Below are 27,250 nucleotides of genomic sequence, written 5' to 3'. Positions count from 1 at the left end.
GTACTTTAGACTGCAAGTGTCAGAAGACACAAGGCAAGATGGCTTTGGCAATGAGGAAAATGATTATCTTATAGGACATGAAGATACGAGATAGTGAGCTTCCCGGGTGGTCAACTTCACATCTCAAAAGCAACATCAAGAACACAGGTTCTTTCCATTGTACTACTTTTGTCATCTTCCAAGCATTAGCTTTGTCCCTCCTCTTGTTTTTCAGAGGGGCTAAATGGCTACAGAGACTCTAAGCATGAAGTCTTTCTACAACATGTAAGTCCCTAGAAACTACTGCTTGTGCACCCTCTTTTTTAAAATCAAGGAAGATGTCTTCTAGAAGCATTCTAAGCAAATTAACCTCCACATTTTATTGGCCATGATTATGTCATACATCCATTCCTACAACAGTACCTGGCCTGGGACGGACTTAAAAATCAGGATTCACATCCCTGGTACTAGGTGGAGGCTTACCTTTTAAAGCACATTGGCCACCTGATACCAGGACCAGTTGGCTTTCTTTTAAAAAGCTCCAAGGTAATCAAAAGGGTGCTACACATTTTTGTAGCAATGGTTCTTACCTTAAGCCACTGTACCTGGATTTTCTTGCTGGTTCTCCCATTGCTATGTTTGAGCTGAAGGCTGATCCATTAACGTCTTTCCTGGCCCACCGAAAGCAGGAGTACTAAGTACCACTGTGCCCAACCATGGCCCAGCCACTGTAATCCTACTTTTCTTGCCCTTTGGAGAACCAAAAGCAGGGTTGTATCTCTGGACCTCATACAAACAGAATAGATGTATGGCCCAATGACCAGGGTTTGGTCCGTTTTAGTGCTTTTGCCATCCCTCCCAGCTCCTAATCATTGCTTCATTGGTCCATCTCCCCACACTGCTATCATGCCAGCAATAGAGATCCTCATCGATTTATTTCTCCAAGATCCAGCCAGAAGTGGGGTCGCCTACTTATTCATTGGCTCAACTGTTTGTCTAACTTGAGCACATGGGCTTTGACTAATAGAAATCCAAACATTTCTCAGGCAAGATGCTAACTACCACGATTTTATCTTGGAATTACTCTACTGTTCATATTAAGATGTTCCTTACCAAACCCTTAAACAGAGGATGACTTTTTTTTAAGATTATTTATTTTGAGACAGAGAAGATGCAGGGTAGGGGGCACAGATAGGGCAGAGGGAGAAGGAGAATCTCAAGCGATTCCCCACTGAATGCAGAGCCCAATGCGGGGCTCAATCTCACAACCCTGAGATCATGACCTGAGCCAAAACCAAGAGTTGGATGCTTAACTGACTGAGTCACCCAGGTGCTCCAACACAGGATGACTTTTAAGTCTCTACCAAAGGGCAAAACCCATAACATGAAAGGGAGACTTGTCCTTTGCCTTTCTTGTCCTCTTGGGTGAGATAAACTTGAACAGAACTTGAAGATCACTCCTGTCCAATTCCATACATATGAGGAGGACTCAAGAGGATCTGGGATACATACTTGTTTCAAGAGTGTCCCAAACCTGCAAAAGTAAAAATCACTTCAGCTTTTGACACTTATAACACATACACAAATATCATCTCTAAGGGGAAAATAACATTAAACAATAACTCCATATATAAAGAGATGACTGCACAGCCATTCCCTCAGGCTTGTCCTATGTTCCTTTCTGTATTTTTCTCAGAATTTCAGTTTATGGCTACTTCCGACCTCTGGCTAGCAGAAATACCCAGCTTACCCCCACAACAACCTAGGCTTAGGAAACGTGATTTTTGGCAAGTTGAAGCAGTATTTTCTAGAGTACTTAAAATGTCTCAAAATCAACTAGGGTGCTGGTTTGAAGTAGGGACTGAGAACTACTAACTCAGAATCTCTAGGGGTGAGTCTGAAATTCTGTACATTATCATGAACATCCAACTTGGGGTATGGCGGAGCTGAGGAGAGAAAGACACTGGCTGGACTTTTCCCAAATGAAATAATACCCACCCCATCAATTGCTGTGAGAACATCTATATAAAGTGACGGGAGCACAGCAGGTGAAGTACAAGTCCGTGCTTACAGCAACGCCTGGCACACGGTAGGCACTCTATAAATACGTGTGAACAAGTGAATTAAATAACTGCATTTTGTTGTGGGCAGCCCTACTTTCCATCTAAAGCTGATCTCAAAATGTTCTCATTTTTAATAAAAACATAAATCAACTCCAAAAGCATTGAAAAGGGATGTAGCTTTACTAAAGTTGTTATTTTCCAGGGAAATAATGTAAGAGGGTTTGCATTACCCAGTGAAGTTCCTTTAATACCCTTTTAAAAGATCTTTCTCAAATTTCCACTCCCTGTGGCAGCTGCCACCTCTTTCCTCTCTCTCATGAGTATACGCTCCTGGACTTACCTTCTCTGCATTCTCCACTCCTTCATAAGCCAAGCTCAAGCTGATCTTCCCCGTACCAGACGCCTACGACAGGTCCGCCTACTCCTCTAAACACATTTGGCCTTTCTGTTTCTCCCAGCTGTGCTCCCACTCATCAATCTGCTTAGCAAAAACAAGAATCGTCCCCAGTATGGACCCTCCATAGAATGCTGGGGGTGGGGGTAAAAGGACAGTGGCAGGGAAGAAAAGGTAGTTTTAAATATAAATAATTTAGTTATTTTCTCCAGCCAGGAGCTCATTGAGGGGTGGGTTTTTTTCTTTCTTTCTTTTTTTTTTAATGCATCATTGGAAACAGTATCTTTGAATCTTCGATTCGAAACAGTATCATTCTGAAGCAGGTAGATTCCCCCTCCCCCACCAACTAAAATATGTAAGTGGTCTTAAGGAACCCTCAAACCAAATTACATTGTTACAATCTCAGCAGGAGGTTGACAAGTATAGGAATTTATAGTTTTGAGGCAGTGGATATTGATTCCAGTACTGTTCTTGCCTATGTACTTGGCAGTGAAGCAAAATTAGGAAACTAAGATCACCCTGGGATTAGCAATGATTCCTGAAGAGCAACACTGTCCCTGGGCCTGTGGTGAGAAAAGGGGATTGAGCAGAAGGAAATAGATCATGTGTTCTGCAAGTTATGTTTCAAATCACTTGTTACATTTTGCCCAAGGAGAAAATGTTAGAAAATCACTACCTGTAAATGAGAGATTACCTTCCTATCCATCTCTCAGGATACTGGTTTTCTATCTGTTTTATCCTACTAGGCATACTATAACTACTCTTAAAAAAAAATGTCCTAGAATGGAAAGCTCCAGAGCATAAAGAAAAAGTAGCAAGTAAGATTTAAACTTGAACATTAAGGGGGAGTGCATGTTAAGCTATGAAATTGACTTGCCCCCGGAGAACCCTGTGGCCTCTTCTCCTTGAGCATTACTTCCTCCTATCATATTTAGGTACTGGATTCCTTTTCTTTGGCTTTCAGGCTTGAGTGGAAGTGAATCATCATTTCTAAGAAATGAGGACTGCAGTGATTCACCAGAAAGCCTACTGGATACCGTGGTATGAACGCCCAAGAAGATCTGGTTTTAACAGTCTGGCTTCTCCCACCCATTAAGTGATCCTGGCCCCAGTGCTCATCTCTGAGCCCCTATACATATATACAAAGTGTGTACTCTGCATTTTAACCAGGGTACTGCTTCACCAGAAAGGTGACATTTAATACATGCTGAGGTCTTAGAATGCCTCCTCACTTGGTCAACCATCCCCAAACGGTGCACATTTACCTGGAAAGCCAGGTTTGGACATATTCAGGGAAACCTACCCCCAATTAAAGACTAGCTGCCAGGCTGTCTGTGGAATTTTTATTTTTGAGCTGCCGCTGGAGTTGGTGGATTTCAGGTAGAGCTCCAAGTCAAAGCTGGGATCGAGAGGTGTCAAGAGTGGTGTTGAAAAGGGAAGTGCCTTGGTGTGCATTACTGAGCGCAGCCACAGTTCTCAGCACCTCCTTCCACCTCCAGCTGGTAAAATTGCCATCCCCACTTCAGAGGGCAGCAGTTTCCCCTGAACATGCTTATTTCTGCCCAGGAACGCTGTTCCAATCCCCTTGCCCAGGTTTGGCCCGAAGTGGCGCTCAGAACACATGGGCAGCTAGTTTAAGACGCTATAACGAAGAGTCATGGTAGGAAAATTAATAGATTTGGGCGAGTTGATGCAAAGATTTCGTATTCTCTCTGCTGTTCCTTTCCTCCACTACCTTCTTCTACTGGCCAAACTGTAAGCAAGGAACGGGGCGAGGGACCAGTGGGCGGGGAGAGAAGCCGCTGATCCCGCACGGGGCAGGGGTGGGGGGGTTGTGTGTGTGTGTATTGATCCCCAGAGGATGTTGCTTCTGGATTTACCCAACGGTGGCAGAAGCCAAAACAGCTTCCTCAGTGACCCCTTCTCTGTCACTTCGCACCCCTGTCTCTGCAGCGAAGCCCCTCCCTCGCCCTTCCGTGGACCCGCGAAGTTTCTCTTCCAGCTCCTCCCTCCCCCAGCGTCCCCACCTTGCAAAGATCTCCATTCATCCTTTACCTTTCCCCCCAACGGAAACAACTCCAACCCACGGAACATGTACACAACGAATCCTTAAAGTGATGTGGAAACCTGTTTTAAAAGCCGCTTTCCGAGAAGCCTCAAGGTGCTGCCTCGCCCGCCGTTCCCCGCGGTGCCTCCAGCCGCAGGGGGCGGGGGCGGGGCCGCCGTGACTCCGCCCCGCGCCGGGTGCCTTTCCCCGCCTGGGAGCCCCGCGGCAGGCCGGTCCCGGGCGGCCGGGCTGCGAGTCGGCGCCGGCTGCGCGCCCAGGGGCCGCGGGGGGTGACCGTCGAGACGCGCGGCCCAGCTCCCCCAGCGCTCGCGTCCCCGCTCCCGGGCCGGCGCAGGGCGGGCCCGGAGCTCTCGATGCCGCCAGCCCCGGGGCTGCGGAGCCGGCCGGGTGGCTCCTGCGATGGCGGCGGAACAGGAGGCTGCGGCTAGAGGTGAGGCCGCGGGCGGGAGGCTCCAGGTGGGGAGCGGGGTCGCGCGCGCGGGAGCATCCCGGGCCGGGCTGGGGGCGAGCGGCCGGCGGGGCGGGCACAGCGTGCGGAGGGCTCTCCTCCCCCCACCCCGCACAGCCAACGATTGGCTCCCGGACCGAGGTCGTCGCCGGGGGGCACAGGTGCGGCGCGGCGCCTCGCGGTCCTCCCGGGAAGGCGGAGGCGGGGAGTCCCCGGGCTCGCAGCCGGCTTTCCTGGGGCCCGCGGCCTCATTTCTTGGCCCCGGCTGGACCTTTTGGCGGTGGTGAGCTGGCGAGGGACCAGCCCCCTTGAAACGGGGAGCAGCCGCCCTCGGCCGACCCCCGGGATCCCACTTCGTCGTCTGCAGGGACTGTTGCGTGGACTTGTTAGATTTCCTCTAATGTGTGAAGCAGTTGTCATCAGCCATGGAAGGAACCCGGGTTCTGCCAGCTGTAGCCTCGGTCCTGGAAATACTCAAGTCTCCGTAACCCGTTTCCCAAACTGCCGCGTCGTGGGGGGGGGGCAGGCGGGCGCGGGAGCGCGTGGACGCTGGTCCGCCGCAGCTCTCACTCGAAAACCCAGATTGCACCGCAACAGCCCTCCGCGGGCGAGAGGAGGCTCTCGTCCTTTACCGTTACTGCTTTAGGAAAGCCATCAGGGGCATGTTTTCTATTTTAGTGGAGTTTTTGTGAATTGAGTCGGAAGCGTTGCTTTGTCTTATTCCTCTCTCTAGTAAACACTGGCGACATTCTGTTGTCTCTTCCAGGGGACTAGTCGCAATTGTGGAACGGTTACAAAATATCTGTTAAGTCAAAAGGGAGGCAGGAAAAAAAGAAATAACTGAAGGAAGACTGGACGAATTTCAGGGAAGCTTTTGATTAAATCTGCACTTGCCTTTTGGAATAGGATGAGAAGTTTTGATTCTCTGAAATACAGCAATAAGAAGAGTGCTTTTGAAAATCTAATACAGTTATGGGAACTTGGATCGGGGGAGATTTCCAAATTTCTATCATTTGAGTATGTGCACGTTTTCTGGATGATAGAAAAAGGTGAATAAGCACTGTTTTGCAAAGAGAGGGCAGTATGTATGGTGTTAAATTCAGACGTGGTGGGGTTTATTACTGGGATTATTTACCTTAGCCTTAGTTTCTTCATCTGTAAAGTGGGGATAATTATAGTACCTGTCTTATAGGATTGTTAGGATTAAACGAGGTATAAATGCATTTAAGTACAAATAAAGTGCTTAGTCCACTACTGGATAAATCGCAAATGCTCCATAAACATTAGCTTAATACAGTTATTAACTTGCAGCTCCCACTTGCTTTTTGAAATTAACGAGTCTTGTCTGGTTCGTTAAAATGTTATCCCACACAAGTCAAAAATTGGCCAAACTGAAAGAATGTTTGGACTCTACTTGAAAAACGAGAAACAAGAGGGGCATCTGGGTGGTTCAGTCCGTTAAGCTGCTGCCTTCTGCTCAGGTCATGATTCCAGGGTCCTGGGAACCGGCCTTGCCTCTTGCTCCCTGCTCAGTGGGAGGTCTGCTTCTCTCTGTCCCTCTGCCTGCCACTCTGCCTGCCTGTGCTCTCTATCAAATAAGTAAAATCTTGAAAAAAGAGAGAGAAATATGGAAATGGTCCGACTCATTCAGAGTGGCTTTCACCACATGAGCCTTGTGGACTTTAAGGTTTTCAAACAAATCGTTTATTGCTATCTAGTTGACTACCACATGTGAAGTTGGGAATGATTAAAATGAATCCTTCTTAGATAAAAGGAGCAAAGTTTCAGTGGGGGCTGGGAGGGCCAGCATTTCTTGAGGTCCTATTGCGTACCAAGCATTTCATAAGGGATATCATCCTTAGTGTCACAGAAGCCCTGTGATGTAGGTGGTGTTAGGTTGGCCCAGAGTTAACAAAGCCAGAGTGACAAAATTGCAGTGAAAATCTGTGGCTACTGGCCTTGCTGATTTCCTTCCTTTCCTGTCTCACTAGGTGGCGCTAATGAGCAACGCGCGCACCTTCAGCCACCCTCTTTACCTAAAGGGTGGAAAAAAAATATATGGTTACAAGTTCCCCTATCCCCAGTGGGAAAAAAACACAACAAAACAGGTCTCTATATCAGAATCCATGGCCATGTTTTCCTTACACAAAATCCATGAAGATATCTTTTCCCTAGGCAGTTTGACATTGAGGCTGGTAATAAAATACAAATCTAAAAGTGGTGGTGGGGAGAACCTACCCCCCACCCACCTCATGGTGGTTACACAGCTGAAAATAACTTCAGGGCTGATTGTGAGAATAGCCATCAAAACCGCGGCTGCCTCACGTAATTGCCCGCTCAATTTTTTGACAGGCTTATGGTAAACACCAAGATTGAGCAAGCTGCTAAGTGACGGGGTGTCCTCCTGGTAAATGATTCCAAAATCCTTGGAATCAGGGAAGGGCTGTCTTGCAGGAGCAGTACATTCTCGGGACTGACTGCCAGAGATGGTTTGGGTCTTGGCATTTGTGGGGCAGCTTTCTCACCTTCCCTTTCTTTCCCGTAGCTTGTTTCCCCCTGCGAGGTTCTCAGACCGCTCTTCTGAGGTGTAGTTCTGCAACTATAGTGGCTTAAATTCACTTTTGTGACTCAGAAGTAAAAAATCATGTGCCAATCAACTTTACACAAGCTACTGCTTCTGGCTGGGATCCTTAGGCAAAGTCTCAGCCTGAGATGCATTACTCAACATAAACCAGGACAGACTGAAACTGCTTTTCACGGGTTTGGGAAGGCAGTGGAGGGTTGGGAAGGGGAGGGAGAGGGAAGAGGGAGAAGAGGGGTGGAGTAAAGAGAGAAGAGGGGAGAGAGAGTAAAAGAGCAAGATGGAAGGAAGGTGGAAAATGAGGGAAAGAGATGGGGAAATGAGGAAGGGGTTAAAGGGGAGGGGAAGGAAAATGAGAGAGGGGCCAGGCAAGGGGTTGGTGGGGGAAAAAGAGTGAGTGGGGGAAGGGGAAAGAGGCTGGATGGAGGTGGGAGAAGAGAGGGAGCGGAGGGACTGCCAGCCCATTAAAGTTTAAGTAATTTAACGTTTAAAATAGGTAAGGAGTGGCACCTGGGTGGCACAGTTGGTTAAGCGTCTGACTCTTGATTATAGTTCAGGTCACGATCTCTGGGACCTGACAGCTCCACATAGGGCTCCATGCTCAGGGGCGAGTCTGTTTGAGATTCTCTCTCTTTCTCTCTCAAAATAAATAAATATATAGGGGGAGCTGAAATATTTACGGTAAGTACAGTATAGTAAGCACATTTCACTTGACCTTTTTCCTTGTGGCAATACTCCATAGGTCTAAAAAGCATGACCTCTTTCTGTGTTGTCAACATTGATAATCGCATCCTTTCGAAGTCTCTCCCTTTACATAATGCTCAGGAAATCATCAATAAGGTAGTAACACCTCATCCTAGTAGCCCCGGTTTCAGTTATCCCGTTTAGTTGAAGACCTCCGGTTTCCCACCGTGACAGCTGAGTGATGCAGGTGCCTGGGATCTGGGTCATGAGTCAGCATCAGGATGGTCATCAGCATTACCGGGGACTCAGTGAGCAGGTGCCGTATAGGAGATGAGACATCTGCCTGCTCTGTGAGACAGTGATTTCCTGTCCTGGTTTCCGTGGGTCTGCTCCCTGGAGTGGCTTCTCCCACCCCCAAATCCCAGCCCTCCTGTACCCTGCCTGCCTCACCCAGTGCCTGCCTCCTTCTCTGTGGCAGGAGGCTGTGAGAACTTAGAAGCTACAATTTAAACTCTTATTGGTGCTGGGACTACAGGTGGAAGATATTCTCTGCAGTACATTGTAGTAGTTTGGGATATTTACCAATAATTGATGAAGCATAGCTATGTCCCCCCCACCCCCATTTTCTTCTCTTACTTATGTGAAGTCACATTTACTGGTCCCTCACACATACTATCTAAATTATATCACTTTAGGCTATAATATCTTCCCACCCCCAATTTTTTTTTCCCTTTTTATTTATTTTTTCAGCGTAACAGTATTCATTCTTTTTGCACAACACCCAGTGCTCCATGCAAAACGTGCCCTCCCCATCACCCACCACCTGTTCCCCCAACCTCCCACCCCTGACCCTTCAAAACCCTCAGGTTGTTTTTCAGAGTCCATAGTCTCTTATGGTTCGCCTCCCCTCCCCAATGTCCATAGCCCGCTCCCCCTCTCCCAATCCCACCTCCCCCCAGCAACCCCCAGTTTGTTTTGTGAGATTAAGAGTCATTTATGGTTTGTCTCCCTCCCAATCCCATCTTGTTTCATTTATTCTTCTCCTATCCCCCTACCCCCCCATGTTGCTTCTCCATGTCCTCATATCAGGGAGATCATATGATAGTTGTCTTTCTCCGATTGACTTATTTCACTAAGCATGATACGCTCTAGTTCCATCCACGTCGTCGCAAATGGCAAGATTTCATTTCTTTTGATGGCTGCATAGTATTCCATTGTGTATATATACCACATCTTCCCACCCCCAATTTTTAAATTTAAAATATTTTAAGGGGCGCCCGGGTGGCTCAGTCAGTTAAGCATCCTACTCTAGATTTCAGCTCAGGTCATCATCTCAGGGTCATGAGGTCCAGCCCTGGGTGGGGCTCTGCCCTGGGTATGGAGCCTGCTTAAGATTCTTTCTCTCGGGGCGCCTGGATGGCTCAGTGGGTTAAGCCTCTGCCTTCAGCTCGGGTCATGATCTCAGGGTCCTGGGATTGAGTCCCACATCGGGCTCTCTGCTCGGCGGAGAGCCTGCTTCCCTTACTCTCTCTCTACCTGCCTCTCTTATGATTTCTCTCTGTCAAATAAATAAATAAATAAATAAAAATATTCTTTCTCTCCCTCTCCCTTTTCTTGTCTCCCAGTCTAATTTTTAAAAAATGTCTTAAAATATTTAAATCAGTCCAGTTTTATAATATTAAAACTCTTATTTGAAAATACCTAAATGGGGATGCCTGAGTGGCTCAGTGGGTTACGCCTCTGCCTTCAGCTTGGGTCATGATCCCAGGGCCCTGGGATCGAGTCCTGTGTCGGGCTCTCTGCTCAGCGGGGAGCCTGTTTCCCCCTCTCTCTGTCCGTCTCTCTGCCTACTTGTGATCTCTGCCTGTCAAATAAATAAATAATATCTTTAAAAAAAAAGGAAAATACTTAAATGTTGTTTAGCATGATAGGAAACTTGTCATTTATCCAAGTACATTATTGGCATTTTGTTTCTCTAGTCTTTAATCTTGTGGTTTAAATCTCTAAATAATATCTTTACAGAGAGATAAAATCAAAAGCTTGGAGGAGAAGGAAATATGGAGAGAATTACTCTTCCAGTCAACATGGTTTGCATTACAGGATATTTATTATTGAAGGTCAAGATTATTGCCATAACACAGTAATTGCCAATGCATTCAAAATGTTTTACTTATAAAGAAAATTTTTTGCTTATAATATTTATTTTTTAAGTAGATAAGAAATTACACTTTACCGTCTGTTCCAAATATATCACAGGGAACATGGAAAATCATCCACTGGCTTTCTCTTCCAAAACCTCTCCATTTTGTCTCCCTTGTATGTCCTATAGTCTGTTATGTGAGGGAATCTGCCTTTCCCCGTATGTTTTTTTTTTTTCTTTTTTTTTTTTCAATATTTTATTTATTTGACAGAGAGAAATCACAACTAGGCAGAGAGGCAGGCAGAGAGAGAGGAGGAAGCAGGCTCCCTGTGGAGCAGAGAGAGAAATCACAACTAGGCAGAGAGGCAGGCAGAGAGAGAGGAGGAAGCAGGCTCCCTGTGGAGCAGAGAGCCCGATGTGGGGCTCCATCCCAGGACCCTGGGATCATGACCTGAGCCGAAGGCAGAGGCTTTAACCCACTGAGCCACCCAGGTGCCCCTCCCCGTATGTTTTAAACTTTGCTACCTTCAGGCGTTGCTCCGGCTTTTGGCTACTCCTGGAATCCTCCTGCCCTCCCTCCAGATAAGCTGTAGAAGGCTTATGTAGTCTTGAAGGCTGAGCTCAGGTGTCACTGTATGTTTACTTGCCTGTTTAGGGAAATGAGCATGAGCTTTAGAACCAGGTCACTGGGAATGTGACCACCAGTTTCATTATTTATAGCTATGTGACCTTGGCCAAATTATTTAAACTGCTCTGAACCCCAATTTCCTTGTCCTTAAAATGGTAGTAAAAAATGCCTAACGTGGAGGCTTATGTGGGAATTAAATGAGATGATTACAAACTGTTTAGTGAAATCCGACACACAGTAGATGAATTTTCCCTTCTTTTCATGAAGCTTCCCAGAAGCTCTCCTTCCCCAACAGAAATGCTTCTTCCCTTCTATTCTCACTGTGTGTGTGTGTGTGTGTGTGTGTGTGTGCGCGCACACGCCCATTAAAACACTTGGCCCACTTGCCACAAGTCATTTAGGTAGGTTTCTTAGCTCTGTCCCCATCGTAGGAGAGCAGGGTTCTTACTCATCTTTACAATCTTCAAGTCCTTGTACCAATGAAATGCCTAATGAAGGTTCGTTGATTTTATTTTTTGTATTTTTAAAGATTTTTATTTATTTATTTATTTATTTGACACAGACACAGTGAGAAAGGGAACACAAGCAGGGGGAGTGGGAGATGGAGAAGCAGGCTTCCCGCTGAGCAGGGGGCCCAATGCAGGGCTCGATCCCAGGAACCCGGGATCATGACCTGAGCCGAAGGCAGGGCCCCAGTTTGTTGATTTTAAATGAACAATTGGTCTAAGGTGTGGACAGGTCTGGTTCATTCATGAACTATCCATTAAATGCATGCCACTGTACTAAGCAAGCAAAGATGGAGAAATGGAAGAAGCCAGAAAAAAGATGCAGGAGTTTATAAATAGGCCAAAAGTAGTCAAAATATGTGTAAGACAAGATAGAACCTAGTAAGATCTATAGTTAAGATCTAACTGTTAGGAGTGAGCCTCCCCACCCAAAGCTGGGAGAAATTCTGTCTAGTTCAGGGGGCAGGGACTCACTTGCAGAGAAGGTGTCAACTTTAATATTGATACGTAGAGAGCTCTTGGGGAGGCGGTGAAGAAGAGGATCTTTGAGGACGGAGCACAGACATGGGTATGGAAAGTCATCAGTGACATGCTTGGGAGAACTGCTGGTAGTTTTTTGTTTGTTTGTTTGTTTTTTGCATTGGATAGGAAAAATGGGAAAGGAATTGACCAGTGAAGTTGTGCTGTTAGTGTTGTGGAGGGCTTCCCCTGCCCTGCCTGGGGTGCGGCACAGGCTGTGGACCCAGAAAGCCCACCGTATACAAACAATGATTTGCCTCCCCTCCAGAAAGAAAGATCCATGCATCTTCTTTTTGGCCCCTGGTCAGCAACAGAGCTTCTGTGTCACCTCCAAAGAAGAATTGTGGCACATTTCTAATCAGATTAAAAAAAAAAAAAAAAAAAAAAGCAGAGTTCCAGGTTCTGCCAGGTTTGTGGCTCTTAGCTGGACCACTTCTTTCTTTCTTTCATCTTTTCTTCCTTGAAAAAGGAGCTGCTTCTGTCTTTAGATCCATTTCACATTGATCTGAAAAGCATCATAAGTATGGTTTCATTTGTTCTCATTACAACCTGCTGAGAAGCAGGTCTCTGGACTTCTAATGACCTTTCCTGCGTTGTTCCACTGTCCTCATCGCTGATACACCCTCAGGAGGGCCGTGTGCTCCAGGCATGCTCTCAGACACTTCCCATGCTGTTCTGTGGGACCAAGCTGAAAGATACCCTCAGCCTGGACTTCCAGCATAAGCACTTAGAGAAGGTTTGTGAACCAAAAAATAATACTCATGGAAACACCCATGTGTGATAACCTCAGAAGGTGTTCTTATTTTGAGTCAGGTACAGTGCAGACGATCTGAGGTTTAGAAGATACTTAGAAGCAGAAGCTCTAGGGGCTCCATCTGTTTGGTGTCTGCCTTCTGCTCAGGTCGTGGTCCTGGGGTCCTGGGATCAAGACCCCCACTGGGCTTTCTGCTCTGCAGGGAGCCTGTTTCTCCCTCTACCTCTCTCTCTCTCTGTGTGTCTTTCATGAATAAATAAGTACGATCTAAAAAATGTATTTTAAAAAAACAGAAGTTCTAGATACATTAAAGTACCTCTTCACCTTTTTTCCTTAGGAGGGGAGAATATAGAAAGAATGGATTAGCATAGTTGAGCTAGGATAGTCCCAGAGCCATGTGTATTTTACAGAAATACAGATTTTAAAAGATCAGTGTGCAGTAGATAGAATTGAAATTGAACCCTTCATAATGTAGATCTTGATATTTAAATGCATACATGATTGTGAAGATTAATACTTGTTCTATCAAAGATCTAGAGAAAAGGTTGAAATGTGGAACACAGTTGCCAGCTCTGCATGTATTTCTTCCCAGCTCCCTGGCTGGAGGATCGGATGTCCTGAGTTATGAGGTAGCCCAGATGGGCTGTGTTTGCACTGCCCGGGAGACCAACCATATTGCTTTTAGTAGACCATCTCTTCTGTAAGATTTATCCAGACAACCACACTGACCTAGAAAAAAAGAGACCAAACCTAATTTTCCATGCATCCTGCTGCTAGTGGCTTCTTAGGACAATTCTCCTTTTCTTTAGTTTTCAGCCTGAGTTCACCTAGCCCTTTTAGCTCATCAGTTTCTTTCAGCAATAGTCATAGCTACCTCTGGGACTTGTGTTTGGTTGTAGCAAAGCAGCCTGGACTTGGCGGGGTGGGGGGGGGGGGCGTGCGGTTCAAGTTCATACTTCAAACTGTAGAAGGCATTGAGGACAAATCATGTATCAAGAGGTTTTAACATAACTGTTTATTAGCTCTTTGTCTAGGAAGAAGCAGTGTTAGATTCTGGTCACCACTGTTACTATGATGTGTGAGGCCTAGAGAGTATTAACGTCATAGGTGTCACTTTGGGTTTTATTACTTTTAAAACTCCTATCATATTTCAGTTTGTAGAACTTGAACTGTTTAGTTTGCCTGTTGTAGTGTCAATGCTTCCCCCTCCCCCGACTTTGAAAGGGTCTTTCTTCTACAATAGTTGCCGTTCAGAGAAAAGATACACAAATATTTTTGTGAACCCCGATGAATATTTTTCTCCAAGTTGAACTGAAGGTGTCTCCTTTTGTTAATGCTTTAGTTGTCAAGAACCATTGTATCTCTTTAAAAAAAATTATCCACATTTATTTACTTAAAAAAATTTTTTTTAAAAGATTTTATTTATTTATTTATTTGACAGAGAGCGAGGCAGGGAGAGAGTGAACACAAGCCGGGGTAGTGGGAGAGGGAGAAGCAGGTTTCCCGCCAAGCAGGGAGCCAGATGTGCAGGGCTTGATCCCAGAACCCTGGTATCACGACCTGAGCCCAAGGCAGATGCTTAACGACTGAGCCACCCAGGTGCCCCAACTTAAACATTTTTAAATAGTTACATACAATATTATGCAAGTGTCAGGGATACAACATAGCAAATCAATGGACAATTATATACATTCAAAATGCTCACTATGATGTGGGCTTTTGCTGCCCTCATGCAAAGTTATTATAGTATTACCGACTATATTACCCATGCTGTACTTCTCACCCCCATGACTTATTTATTTTCTAACTGAAAGTTTGAATCTCTTAATCTCCTTATATTCTAGGTGTTCTGTCCGTTGTCCTTCCCTTCTGGCAACTACCAGTTTGTTCTCTGTGTTTGAGTCTGTTGTGTTGTTGTCTGTTGTTCATTTATTTTGTTTTTTAGAGTCTCCATGTGAATGAAATCATAGGGTACTTGTCTTTCTCTAACTTATTTCACTTAGCCTGATACTTTCTGCGTCCTTCCATGTTGTTGTGAATGGCTAGATTTCATTCTTTTTTACGGTTGAGTCATCGTTTCATTGTGTACATATACCACATCCATCTTTTTGTGTATATATACAGATGTGTATATGTATCCATATACCACATTCCATCTTTCATTGATTCATCCATCGAAGGACGCTTAGTCTGCCTCTGTATCTTGGCTATTATAATAATGCTGTGATAAACATCGTGATGCATATAAACTTTCAAATTACAGTTGACACTTGAACAACATGGGTATGGACTGTGATGTTCTACTTATACACAGATCATTTTTTTTAAATTTTATTTATTTGGGGCACCTGGGTGGCTCAGTGGGTTAAGCCTTTGCCTTCGGCTCAGGTCATGATCTCAGGATCCTGGGATCAATCCCCGAATCGGGCTCTCTGCTCAGCAGAGAGAGTGAGAGAGAGAGACAGAGCGTGAATGGGGGGAAGGGGAGAGGGAGCAGCAGACTCTCTGCTGAACAGGGGCTCAATGCAGGGCTCGATCCCAAGACTCCAAGATCATGACCTGAGACGAAAGCAGACACTTAACCAACTAAGCCATCTAGGTGCCCCATACACAGATTTTTTTTTAAATAAATATAGTACAGTACTGTAAATGTATTTTCTCATGATTTCCTTTTCTCCAGCTGACTTTACTGTAAGAATACAGTATATAATAAATATAACATACAAAATCTGTGTTAATCAGGTATGTAGATTATGGGTAAGCCTTCCCAGTCAACAGTAGGGCTAACTTAGTTATATTGTGGAGTCACAAGTTGTACATGGGTTTTTGACTGTGCAGGTGGCCAAGCCCCTAATCACGGTGTTGTTCAAGGGTCAACCATAGTGTTTTCATTTTCTGGGTAAATACCCAGAAGTAGAATTAATAGATTTATGGTATTTTTCTTTTTCTTTTTTGAGGAACCTGCATACTGTTTTCCCCCATGGCTGAGCCAGATTTACATTCCCCCAAACAGTGCAAAAGGGTTCCCTTTTCTCCACATCCTCACCACTGCCTCTCACTTCTTGTCTTTTTTTTTTTTAAAAGATTTTATTTATTTATTTGACAGAGAGATCACAAGTAGACAGAGAGGCAGGCAGAGAGAGAGAGAGAGAGAGATGAAAGCAGGCTCCCTGCTGAGCAGAGAGCCCGATGTGGGACTCGATCCCAGGACCCTGAGATCCCAGGACCTGAGCCGAAGGCAGTGGCTTAACCCGCTGAGCCACCCAGGCACCCCAACTTCTTGTCTTTTTGATACTGGCCATTCCGACTGGTGTGAAGGTGGTATTTCATTATGGTTTTAGTTGGCACTTCCCTAGTGATTAGTGAACACCTTTTCATGTGTGTTAGCCATCTGTATGTCTTCTCTGGAAAAATGTCTGGGTCCTCTGCCCCATGTTAAAAATCAGATTATTTGTTTTGTTGGTATTGAGTTGTATAAGTTCTTTATAAATTTGGGTATTAACCCGTCCTTGGATATATCATTTGCAAATACCTTCTTTTGTTTAGGAGGCTGTCCTTCATTTTGTTGTTTTTTTGTTTGTTTGTTTCTGTGTTAAAGCTTTTTATTTTTTTTTAAGACTTTATTTATTTATTTGACAGAGATCGCAAGTAGGTAAAGAGGCAGGCAGAGAGAGGGGCAGGGAGCTGAGCAGAGAGCCCGATGTGGGACTTGATGCCAGGACCCTGAGACCGTGACCTGAGCCAAAGGCAGAGGCTTTAACCCACTGAGCCACCCAGGTGCCCCTGTGTTAAAGCTTTTTAGTTTGATGTAGTCCTGATAGTTTATTTTTGCTCATTTCCCTTCCCCTGGGAAGACAGATCCAGAAAAATTTTGCCAGGGCTGACATTGTGTTTTCATCCATGAGTTTTATGGTTTCAGGTCTCATATTTCAGTATTTAATCTATTTTGAGTTTGTTTGTTTGTTTGTTTTGGTACGGTGTATGAAAGTGGTTCAGTTTCATTCTTTTGCATGTAGGTGTGCAGTTTACTCAACACTGGTTATTAAAAAGACTATTTTTTCCATTGTATATTCTTCCTTCCTTTGCCATAGATTAATTGACCATATAAGCCTGGGCTTATTTCTATGCTGTCTATCCTGTTCCTTTGAATCGATGTGTCTGTGTTGGTGCCAGTACCATATTGTTTTGATTACTATAGTGTTACAGTGTATCTTGAAATCTGGAATTGTGTTACCTTTAGTTTTGCTTTTCTTTCTAAATATTCCTTTGGTTATTCAGGATCTTTTGTGGTTCTACCCAAATTTTAGCATTATTTGGTCTAGTTCTATGAAAAATGCTGTTGGTATTTTGATAGGGATTGCATTGAATCTGTAGATTGCCTTGGGTAATATAGACATTTTAACAACATTAATTCTTCCAATCCAGGAGCATGGTATATCTTTCTATTTATTTGTGCCCTCCTTAGTTTCTTTCATCAGTGTTTTATAAGTTTTCAAAGTATAGGTCTTTCATACCCCTGATTAAATTTATTCCTAGGTATTTTAAAATTAATTAACTAATTAATTAATTTAGATGTAGTGATAAATGTGATTGTTCTTATGATTTCTCCTTCTGCTAGTTTGTTATTAGGGTATAAAAATGCACCAGATGTCTATACATTAATTTTGTATCCTGCAACTTTACTAACTTTGTGAGTTCTAATAGTTTATTGGTGGAGTTTTTAGGGCTTCCTATATGTAGAATCATGTCATCTGCAAACAATGACAGTTTATTTCTTCCTTACCAGTTTGGATGTTTTTTATTCCTTTTCTTTGATTGCTGTGGCTAAGATTTCCGGTACTTTCTGGAATAAAAGTGGCGAGAGTGGACATCCTTGTGTTAGTCCTGATCTTAGAGAATAAGCCTTTAGCTTTTCACCATTAAGTATGATATTAACAATGGGTTTGCCATATAAGGACTTTATTATATTGAGGTATGTTCCTCCCACAGGAGGAACTCTTTTTTGAGGGTTTTTTTTCCCCACATCAATTATGTTGGATTTTGTCAAATGTTTTTTCTACATCTATTGAAATGTTCATATAGTTTTTATTCTTAATTGTTAGCATGGTGTATCATATTGATTGATTTGTAGATATTGAACCATCCTTGCATCCCTGAAATAAATCCCACTTGATTGTGATGAATGATTCTTTTAATGTATTCTTAAATTTGGTTTGCCAATATTTTGTTGGGAATTTTTACATCTATGTTCATCAGAGATATTGGTCTATAGTTTTCTTTTTTTATAGTGTCTTTTTCTAGTTTTGGTATCAAGGTATGGCTGGCCTTGTAGAATGAATTTAGAAGCATTCCTTCTTTATTGTTTTTTTAAAGATTTTATTTATTTTTTTAAATTTTATTAAAGATTTTATTTATTTGACAGAAAGAGATCACAAGTAGGCAGAGAGGCAGGCAGAGAGAGAGAGGAGGAAGCAGGCTCCCTGCTGAGCAGAGAGCCCGATGCGAGGCTCAATCCCAGGACCCTGGGATCATGACCTGAGCTGAAGGCAGAGGCTTTAACCCACTGAGCCACCCAGGCGCCCCCCTTCTTTAATTTTTTAGAATAGTTTGAGACAGGTATTTTTTTGAAGATTTTATTTATTTTATTTTAGAGAGAGAGCATGAGGAGGGGGAGGGGCAGAGGAAGAGAGAGAGGGAATCTCAAGAAGATGCTGTGCTGAGCATGGAGACCAAAGTAGGGCTCGATCTCATAACCCTGAGATCATGACCTGAGCCAAAACCAGGAGTCAGAGGCTTAACCAGCTGAGCTATCCAGATGCCCCTCTCTTTTTAAAATTTTGGTAGAATTCACCTATGAAGAATTTGGATCCTGGACTTTCGGGTCTTAGGGTTTTTTTGTTTTGTTTTTGATTACTGATTCCTTTTCATTACTACTAATCAATCTGTTTGGATTTTCTCTTTCTTCCTGATTCAGTTTTACACAATTTTTTGTGTTAGGAATTTATTCGTTTCTTTTAGTTGTCTGATTTGTTGGTATATCATTTTTCATAGTAGTCTCATAATTATGTTTCTGTGGGTTTAGTTGTACCTCTCCTCTTTCTTTTCTGATTTTGAGTCCTCTCTTTTTTTCTTGATGAGTCTGGCTAATGGTTATCACCTTTCAAACAACCAACTCTTGGTTTCATTGATCTTTTCTATTGTTGTTGTTGGGTTTTGGTTTTTTTTTAGTCCCTATTTTATATTTTCTGCTCCAATCTTTATTGTTTTCTTCCTTTTACTATTTTGGGCTTTGTTTGTTCTTCTTTTTTCTAGTTCCTGTAGGAGTAAAGTTAGATTGTTTCTTTGAGTTTTTTCTTGTTTCTTGAAGTAGGCCTATATTGCTCCTTTTTCTCCACATTCTTGCCACACTTACTATTTCTTGTATTTTTGATGTTTGCCATTCTGACAGGTGGGAGATGATACCTCATTATGGTTTGTGTTTTTTTTTTTTTTTAAGATTTTATTTATTTATTTAACAGAGAAATCACAAGTAGGCAGAGATGCAGGCAGAGAGAGAGGAGGAAGCAGGCTCCCTGCTGAGCAGAGAGCCCAGTGTGGGACTCGATCCCAGGACCCGAGATCATGACCTGAGCTGAAGGCAGAGGCTTTAACTCACTGAGACACCCTAGCGCCCTGTCATTATGGTTTTGATTTGCATTTCTCTGTTGATTAGTGATGTCGAGTATCTTTTCATGTGTCTTTTGATCATCTGTATGTCTTCTTTGGAAAAATGCCTATTCAGGTCCTCTGCCCACTTTTAATCAGATTATTTTTTGGTATTCAGTTATATAAATTATTTATAATTTTTGATATTAACCCTCATTGGGTATATCATTTGCAAATATCTTTTCCCATTCAGTAAGTTGTCTTTTAGTTTTGTTGATTATTTTTTGCTATGAAGAAGCTTTTTATTTTCATGTAGTCCTGATAACTTATTTTTGCCTTTGTTTCCTTTGCCTTAGGAGATGTGTAGAAAAATGTTGCTATGGCCAATATCAAGAAATTACTGCCTGTGTTCTCTGCTAGGACTTTTATGGTTTCAGGTGTCATGTTCAGCTTTTTAACATATTTTGAGTTTATTCTTTTTTGTTTTTTTTGGTTTTTTTTTTCTTAAGATTTTATTTATTTGACAGAGAGAGAGATCACAAGCAGGCAGAGAGGCAGGCAGAGAGAGAGGAGGAAGCAGGCTCCCCGCGGAGCAGAGAGCCCGATGAGGGGCTCGATCCCAGGACCCTGAGATCATGACCCGAGCCGAAGGCAGCGGCTTAATCCACTGAGCCACCCAGGCGCCCCGAGTTTATTCTTTTTTATGGAGTTAGTAAGTGGTCCAATCTCTTTTACATGTGGCTGTCTAGTTTTCCCAGTACCATTTATTGAAAAGACTTTCTTTTCCCCATCTGGTATTCTTGGCCCCTCTATTATAGATTAATTGACCATATAAGTGTCAGTTTATATCTGGGATCTCTGTTCTGTTCTATTGATCTATGTGTCTGCTTTTGTGTCAGTACCATACTGTCTTGATTTCTACAGTTTTGTATATACCTTGAAATCTAGAATTGTGATATCTCCAGCTTCATTATTCTTTCTTTGGATTGCTTTGGCTATTTGGGGTCTTCCATGTTTCCATATAAATTTTAGTATTATTTGTTCTAGTTTTGTGAAAGATGCTGTTGGTATTTTGATAGAGATTGAATTGAATCTGTAGATTTCTTTGAGTTATGGATATTTTGACAATATTTTTCCAATCCATAAACATGGAATATCTTTCCATTTATTCACATTATCTTCACCTGTGTTTCTTTCCTCCATGTTTTATAGTTGAGTACAGGTCTTTCACCTCCTTGGTTAAGTTTATTCCTCAGTGTATTCTTCCTTGGTGCAATTGTAAGTGGGTTTTTTTTTTTCTTTTTAAAATTTCTCTTCTGTAACTTTGTTTACTGTATAAAAATCTTACCAATTTCTGAGTATTAATTTTGTATCCTGCAACTTAACTGAATTTGTTTATTTCTTCCATAGTATTTTGGTGGAGTCCTTAGGATTTTCTTTGTATAGTATCATGTGGTCTGCAAATAGTGATGGTTTACCTTCTTCCTTACCAGTACAGATGCTTTTTATTCCTTTTACTTGTCCAATTGCTGTGGTTAGGACTTTCAGAACTATGACGAATAAAAGTGATGAGAGTAGACATCCTTGTCTTGTTCCTGACCTTAGGGTGAAAGCTCTCAGTTTTTCACTATTGAGTATGATGTTACCTGTGGGTTTGTCATTTATGGCTTTTTTCATGTTGAAGTGTGAAACCCCATTTAAAAAAAAAAGATTTTATTTATTTGATAGAGAGAGATCACAAGCAGGTAGAGAGGCAGGCAGAGAGAGGGGGGAAGCAGGCTCCCTGCTGAGCAGAGAGCCTGCTGTGGGGCTCGATCCCAGGACCCTGAGATTATGACCTGAGCCAAAGGCAGAGGCTTAACCCACTGAGCCACCCAGGTGCCCCTATGAAACCCCATTTTGTTTGGAGTTTTTATCATGAATGGTGTTGAATCTTGTCAAATGCTTTTTCTGAATCTGTTGAGATAATGATATGATTTTTATCCCTTGTTTTGTTGATGGGGTGTATTATGTTGATTGATTTCTGAATATTAGACCATCCTTGCATCCTAAGAATAAGTCCTACCTGATCGTGGTGAATGATTTTTTTAATGTACTGTTGAATGTAGCTTGCTAATATTTTGTAGAGAATTTTTGAAACGATGTTCATCAGAGATATTTGCCTAAGTTTTCTTTTCTCTGATGTGTTTTTCTGGTTTTGGTATTGGGGTAATGCTGACTTTGTAGAATATTTTTGGGAGCTTTCTTCCTCTTATTTTTCTTGGAATAGTTTGAAGAGAATAAGTCTTAACTCTTCTTTAAATGTCTGGTAGAATTCACCTGTCAAGCCGTCTGGTTCTGGACTTTTATTTTTTGGTAGCTCTGGTTTGAGCTACCAATTCAATTTGGTAGCTCTGGTTTGAGCTACCAATTCAATTTCATTACTTGTAGGGAGTCTGTTTAGATTTTCTGTTTCTTCCTGGTTCAGTTTTGGAAGATTGTATGTTTCTAGGAATTTATCTATTTCTTTTACATTGTTTGTTGATGTTTCATAATCTCTTATAATCCTTTGCATTTCTATGGTGTTAATTATTACTTCTCCTTTCTTGTTTCTGATTTTATTTACTTAAGTCCTTTCTTTCTTTCTTTTTTTTTTTTTTTTCTTGATGAGTCCAGCTAAGGGTTTGCCTCTTTTATCTTTTCAGAGAACCAGTTCTTGATTTCAGTGGCTTTTTTTCTTACTTCTTTTTTTTTAGCCTCTCCCTCATTGTTTCATTTGTTTCTGCTCAGACCTTAATTTCTTCTACTCTGCTCTAATTTCTTCTATTCTGTTCTGACCTTCATTTCTTCTACTCACCTTGGGCTTTGTTTATTCACACCCCCCCCACCAGGCCCTTTAAGGTTAGATTGTTTATTTGAGTATTGTCTTGTTTGTTTCTTCTTTTATATGTTACTGTCCAGCTTTCCCAACACTGTTTGTTGAAGAGACTGTCTTTTTCCCATTGCATATTCTTTTCTCCTTTGTCAAAGATTAACTGACAATATAATCATGGGTTTATTTCTGGGGTCTCTGTTCTGTCCTGTTGATCTATGTGTCTATTTTTGTGCCAATACCATACTGTTTTGATTACTACAGCTTTGTGGTATAACCTGAAATCTGGAGCTACCCTTTTTTTTTTTTTTAGGATTTTATTTATTTATTTGACAGACAGAGATCACTACTAGGCAGAGAGGCAGGCAGAGAGAGAGGAGGAAGCAGGCTCCCTGCTGAGCGAGAGCCCAATGCGGGGCTCGATCCCAGGACCCTGAGATCATGACCCGAGCCGAAGGCAGAGACTTTAACCTACTAAGCCACCCAGGTGCCCCTGGAGCTACTCTTTTAAACCACTGCTTTTTACAGAAAGAATAAAGAAAAAAATTATAATGAAAGAAAAATATAAAACAAGAGAAAGAGAAGTAGAAAATGAGAGTGGGAAAAAAAGAGGAAGAAAAGAAAAAAAAGAAGAAATGACCACAAATAAAAGCAAGAGAAAATTTAAAAAATAAAAAAATTAAAATAACAAAACAAAAGCAAACAAAATAAACACAAAACCATGGCTCATTCTGTTCCCCAGCACCACAGGGCAGCTGGTGCAGGCTTGTGGCTCCTGGGCTCCCTGACATTGCAAGCTCACCCTGAGCTGGACCATGCTCAGTGTGGGTTTTTAAGGTGGAAGGGGAGAAAATGTTTCTATAGTTCCTTGGCACTTTTAAACTGTGGTTTTTTTCCCTTGTGCCTCAGCATAACTGGGGCTACTGTGGGCTTGCAGATCCTGGGCTTGCTGAGGTCACAAGCTCCCTGTGATAACCGGAGCCACCAGCTATTGCATTGGGATCCGCCCCTTATGGTGTCCAGAGCCTGCCTTGGTCTGTGCTTGTAGGGTGGAAGAGAAAGAATATTCCCACAGTTCTTCTGCCCTTTTAAACTGCTGCCTTTTTTTTTTTTTTTTTTGCTGTGTTCCAGTACCAGTGGGCTGGTGTGGGCTTGCTGATCCTTGGTTTACTGAGGTCACAAGCTCCCTGTGATGATCTGACCCACTGGTCATGGCATTGTGACCCGCTAATTATGGCATCTGAACCTGTGCTTTATGATGTCCCGATCCTGCTCTGGTTTGAGCTTTTAAGGTTGAGGCAGGCAGAGCGTTCGCCAGGCTCCCCAGCCCTTTTAAACCTGGCTTCTCTTTCTGTGCCCCGGCATGACTCTGGTGTGGGCTTGTGGACTCCAGCTCATTCAATTCACAAGCTCATTAAGATGACCAGACTCCCCCATTTTGGTATCCGGATCCTGCTCTGGTCTAGGTTTTTAAGGTGGGGTAGAAACTCTGCCCTTCTGCGGCTCACTAATCTGGAGAAGGTTTCACAGCTCCTCTGTCTATGGGAGGAGGTGAGCTCAGGATCCTCATTCTACCATCTTCCTTAAACTGCAATATTGTGTCTTTTATAGGTTCTGTGTGTCATCATGCCTGATTAGTATTAAGCATGTTTTAGTATTGTCAGTGTTTTCTGTTGACTCATAAACTGCAAGAATTGTGTTTTCCCATGTGTAACAATGAAGTGGGTGTACGCCATCCAAATCTAAGTACGGTTTTGTGCTTTTTGGAAAAACATGCTGATGTTCAAAATGGTAAACCCTGTGTTTTTTTTTTTTATGCATAAGGACTAATCTGGTCTGGAACAAGTTAGGGAACTTCCCTGTTTCGATGTGGAACTGAAATTCTGATGAACCTCTGTTTCTTGCTTTCACTGATACCTGGATTAGGTTATAATGCCTATGAAACGCTGGCCTTGGGGCACCTGGGTGGCTCAGTCAGTTAAGCGACTACCTTCAGCTCAGGTCATGATCCTGGAGTCCCAGGATGGAGTCCCACATCAGGCTCCTTGCTCAGCAGGGAGTCTGCTTCTCCCTCTGAGCCTATCCCCTCTCATGCTTTCTCTCTCCCTCTCTCATTCTTTCTCTCAAATAAATAAAATCTTAAAAAGAAAAAAATGAAAGAAATATTGGCCTTTTCCGGAATGGTCATAGTCAGGGAAGCATTCTTCAGTGCTTATACACTCTGATTCTACTCTGCATCAGAACTGAGTGGTTTTCCATGACTCCGATTTCCTCATAGTCATAATGGGTGTTTCTCCTACCCCTTGGCCATTTCAAAAGCTTAGCATTGTCTGGTCTCCAGAGCTCTAAGCTTCTACCCTCTCCTTCAGTGCCTGCCAGACATTTGGATGTGTTGTCATTTCTGTGAAGTGCTGATGTCCAAAACGGAACTTCTGTTGGGAGGGAATGGGAAATTGTGACCTATTTTTGGCTTTGCGAGGCTCTGAACTCTTTTACCTAGTTACTGTGTGATCTTTGACATGTATGTCAGTTTGGGTTCAACCGGAAGGACAACTAGTAGGAGATGTGTATATTAAGAGGTTTATTGCAAGGAATTGGCTTCTGTAACTGCGGGGGCAGGCTGGGCAAGACGGGACTGCACAAGCCAGGCTGTGAGGAAAGGCCGGCTTGAAAACTCAGACAGAGGCCGAAGCAGCTGTCCAGAGGCAGAGTGTCTTTGTCTTCAGAGAAGCCTTAGCTCTGTTTTTAAGGCCTTTCAACTGATTAAATCTGACCCACCCATATTATCTAAAATAATCTCCCTTTTAAGGTCAACTGATTATGGCCTTTGGACTTGAGTCATATCTACTAAACACCTTCCTGGCCGCACTTAGTGTTTGAGTAACTGAGGGCTGTAGCTCAGCCAAGCAGACACAGCAAAAAGACCATCACAGCAAGTTACTTTGCTTCTCTAAGCCTCTTTCCTCATGTGCTAAACCATAAACCACCACCGTAGGGTTCTTGTGAGGATTGTATAAGATAAGGGAGGTAAAGGGTATAAGTGCCTTGCACATAAGGACTCAGGAGAAGATCATTCTAGTTCTTGTGCGAGGGGTGGTATGTGTGTGGGGGGGGGGAGGGGGGGTGACAGTGGTCGTGACTGTAGTCTCACCTACAGAAGTGCCCCAGTCTCGGTTTTTGTCACTTCCCTGATCATTCTGCTTCACAGCAGTGGTTGGCTTCCTGACCAGTATTCCTCCCAAAATGTCTTCTCCTCCGTCTTCATTTTTTTCCTCAAGGCTTAAAGTAGCTCACTGCTGTTCATCTCTGAAAAAACTGTCTTCACTGGGGCGCCTGGGTGGCTCAGTGGGTTAAAGCCTCTGCCTTCGGCTCAGGTCATGATCCCAGGGTCCTGGGATCGAGCCCCCCATCGGGCTCTCTGCTCCGCAGGGAGCCTGCTTCCTCCTCTCTCTCCGCCTGCCTCTCTGCCTAGTTGTGATTTCTGTCAAATAAATAAAATATTTAAAACAAACAAACAAACTGTCTTCACTGAAATCCAGACACACTATGTTCATAGCTTTCCTCAATGTACCCGTGAATACTACAGCTCCCTTCCCCAGAAAGTCCCCACCTCCTGCTAAAAGCTGGTGGAATAGAGGACTGCCTTCTCCAGTGGCACCAGTGTTCATTCTAGTATGTTTTATTATTTTTAAAAATGTCTGCAGTAATTGAGAGTGGGCATGCATGAGAACTCTTTCTCTGTGAGAGGCTGTTGTATATAAGTTCTGCTTCTTTTTCTTTCATTTAAACTGCAGTATAACACGTGACTGGGCAAATAATTCCACACTCTTGAGTCTCACTTTTCCTCTGCTGTCTGGTGAGTGACTTGGACGAGATGATTTCCTTTGTTCCTTTGGCATTAAGAAAACCAGTTATCTTTTTAGGATGTTCTCCAAAAATTTTATAGTGATTTTTATCTTTAAGATCGAAAGCAGTTTTTGGTTTTTTTTTTCTGGATCAAAAAAGATCTGTAACAGGCAATAATTCAATACAGTTGAATCAAATAATCCATAAAAATTTACCTGGGAAAACCTTTCACTTCTCCAATCCATCAATAAGAAACAATGTTAGGGGCACCTGGGTGCTTCAGCCAGTTAAACATCCAACTCTTGGTTTTGGCTCAGGTCATGATCTCAGGGTAGTGAGATGGAGGCCTCTCTCTCAAATAAATAAGAAATCTTAAAAAAAATGTGTGAAAAAATGAATGCATTTAGGAACTATTATAACCCATAGGAATGACAGCTTTGTTGGTGAATGTCACACAGGCCAGTGAGCAGGCCATATTCTTCATAGGTTAAAATGAGCCAGGGCAGATCTGGTTTCCTATGCGACACATCCCTTCAACTAGTAAGGAGGGACCAGGGATTTCCCAGCCTTGCTCAGTTCAAAGGCATATATATTCCAGAGCATGTATGAGGTAGGGTATGGATTTGCTTGTATTGCTTCCATTGGTTTGTGTACTAAAAAGAGCCTTAAAACCAGCAGGTGCCCTGGACCTCATGCACAGTGTATGCAAAGGCTCTCCATATCTGGTTATGAGGGTGCAGTGTTCAGAGTGGAACACAGACCAGTTGTATGGGTGTGAATGGGAAAGAGATAGGAAGACTATGACTTCCAAACACTAGAATGAACTCAAAAGCCCATTCTCCAGTTTGTAGCACAACCAGGTAGAAAGGACATGGTAGGAAAAGCACTAGTCTATTCCCCCTGTAGGGACAGTCATCTCGTAAGCAGAACTTGTCTGCTGTGGTCCTATCATGTCCATATATCCCAACAGCACATAGTCATCAAGCCACTTCGAAGCAGACAGTCTGCTGTGGGGCTGGGAATATGATGTTGACCCAAAAGATGGTTCCTTCATGGAGCCTAAAATCTAACTGGTCCTCCCATGTATCCTGGAGTTCTACCAGGTATTAGCCCAAGACTGGAGTGCTGTTGGTGATGTGGTGAA

At 43.1% G+C, this 27,250-nt stretch overlaps 1 protein-coding gene and 1 long non-coding RNA gene across 6 annotated transcripts in view; one reads left to right on the top strand and one right to left on the bottom strand.

The window, feature by feature from the left end:
- Positions 1-1,326: 1,326 nt before the first annotated feature.
- On the bottom strand, positions 1,327-4,609 carry LOC123945913. The gene is made up of 3 exons (XR_006819532.1): positions 4,492-4,609; positions 2,383-2,520; positions 1,327-1,513 (listed from the first exon to the last, which is right to left on the bottom strand). It is a non-coding gene; the product is annotated as an uncharacterized LOC123945913 (long non-coding RNA).
- Positions 4,610-4,714: 105 nt separating this feature from the next.
- Positions 4,715-27,250, top strand: part of ARNTL2 (aryl hydrocarbon receptor nuclear translocator like 2) — a 108,361-nt gene continuing 85,825 nt past the window's right edge. For all 5 annotated transcript variants that reach the window (XM_046012251.1, XM_046012249.1, XM_046012248.1 and 2 more), the window contains exon 1: positions 4,715-4,934. In XM_046012251.1, coding sequence (XP_045868207.1) covers positions 4,904-4,934 — 31 coding nt within the window. In that variant the 5' untranslated portion in view covers positions 4,715-4,903. The remainder of the gene's footprint in view (positions 4,935-27,250) is intronic.

This window comes from Meles meles, chromosome 7, assembly GCF_922984935.1.
Source record: "Meles meles chromosome 7, mMelMel3.1 paternal haplotype, whole genome shotgun sequence".
Taxonomy (NCBI): domain Eukaryota; kingdom Metazoa; phylum Chordata; class Mammalia; order Carnivora; family Mustelidae; genus Meles; species Meles meles.
The sequence above is the reverse complement of the archived record's forward strand: the minus strand, read 5'-3'. Positions and strand labels throughout refer to the sequence as shown.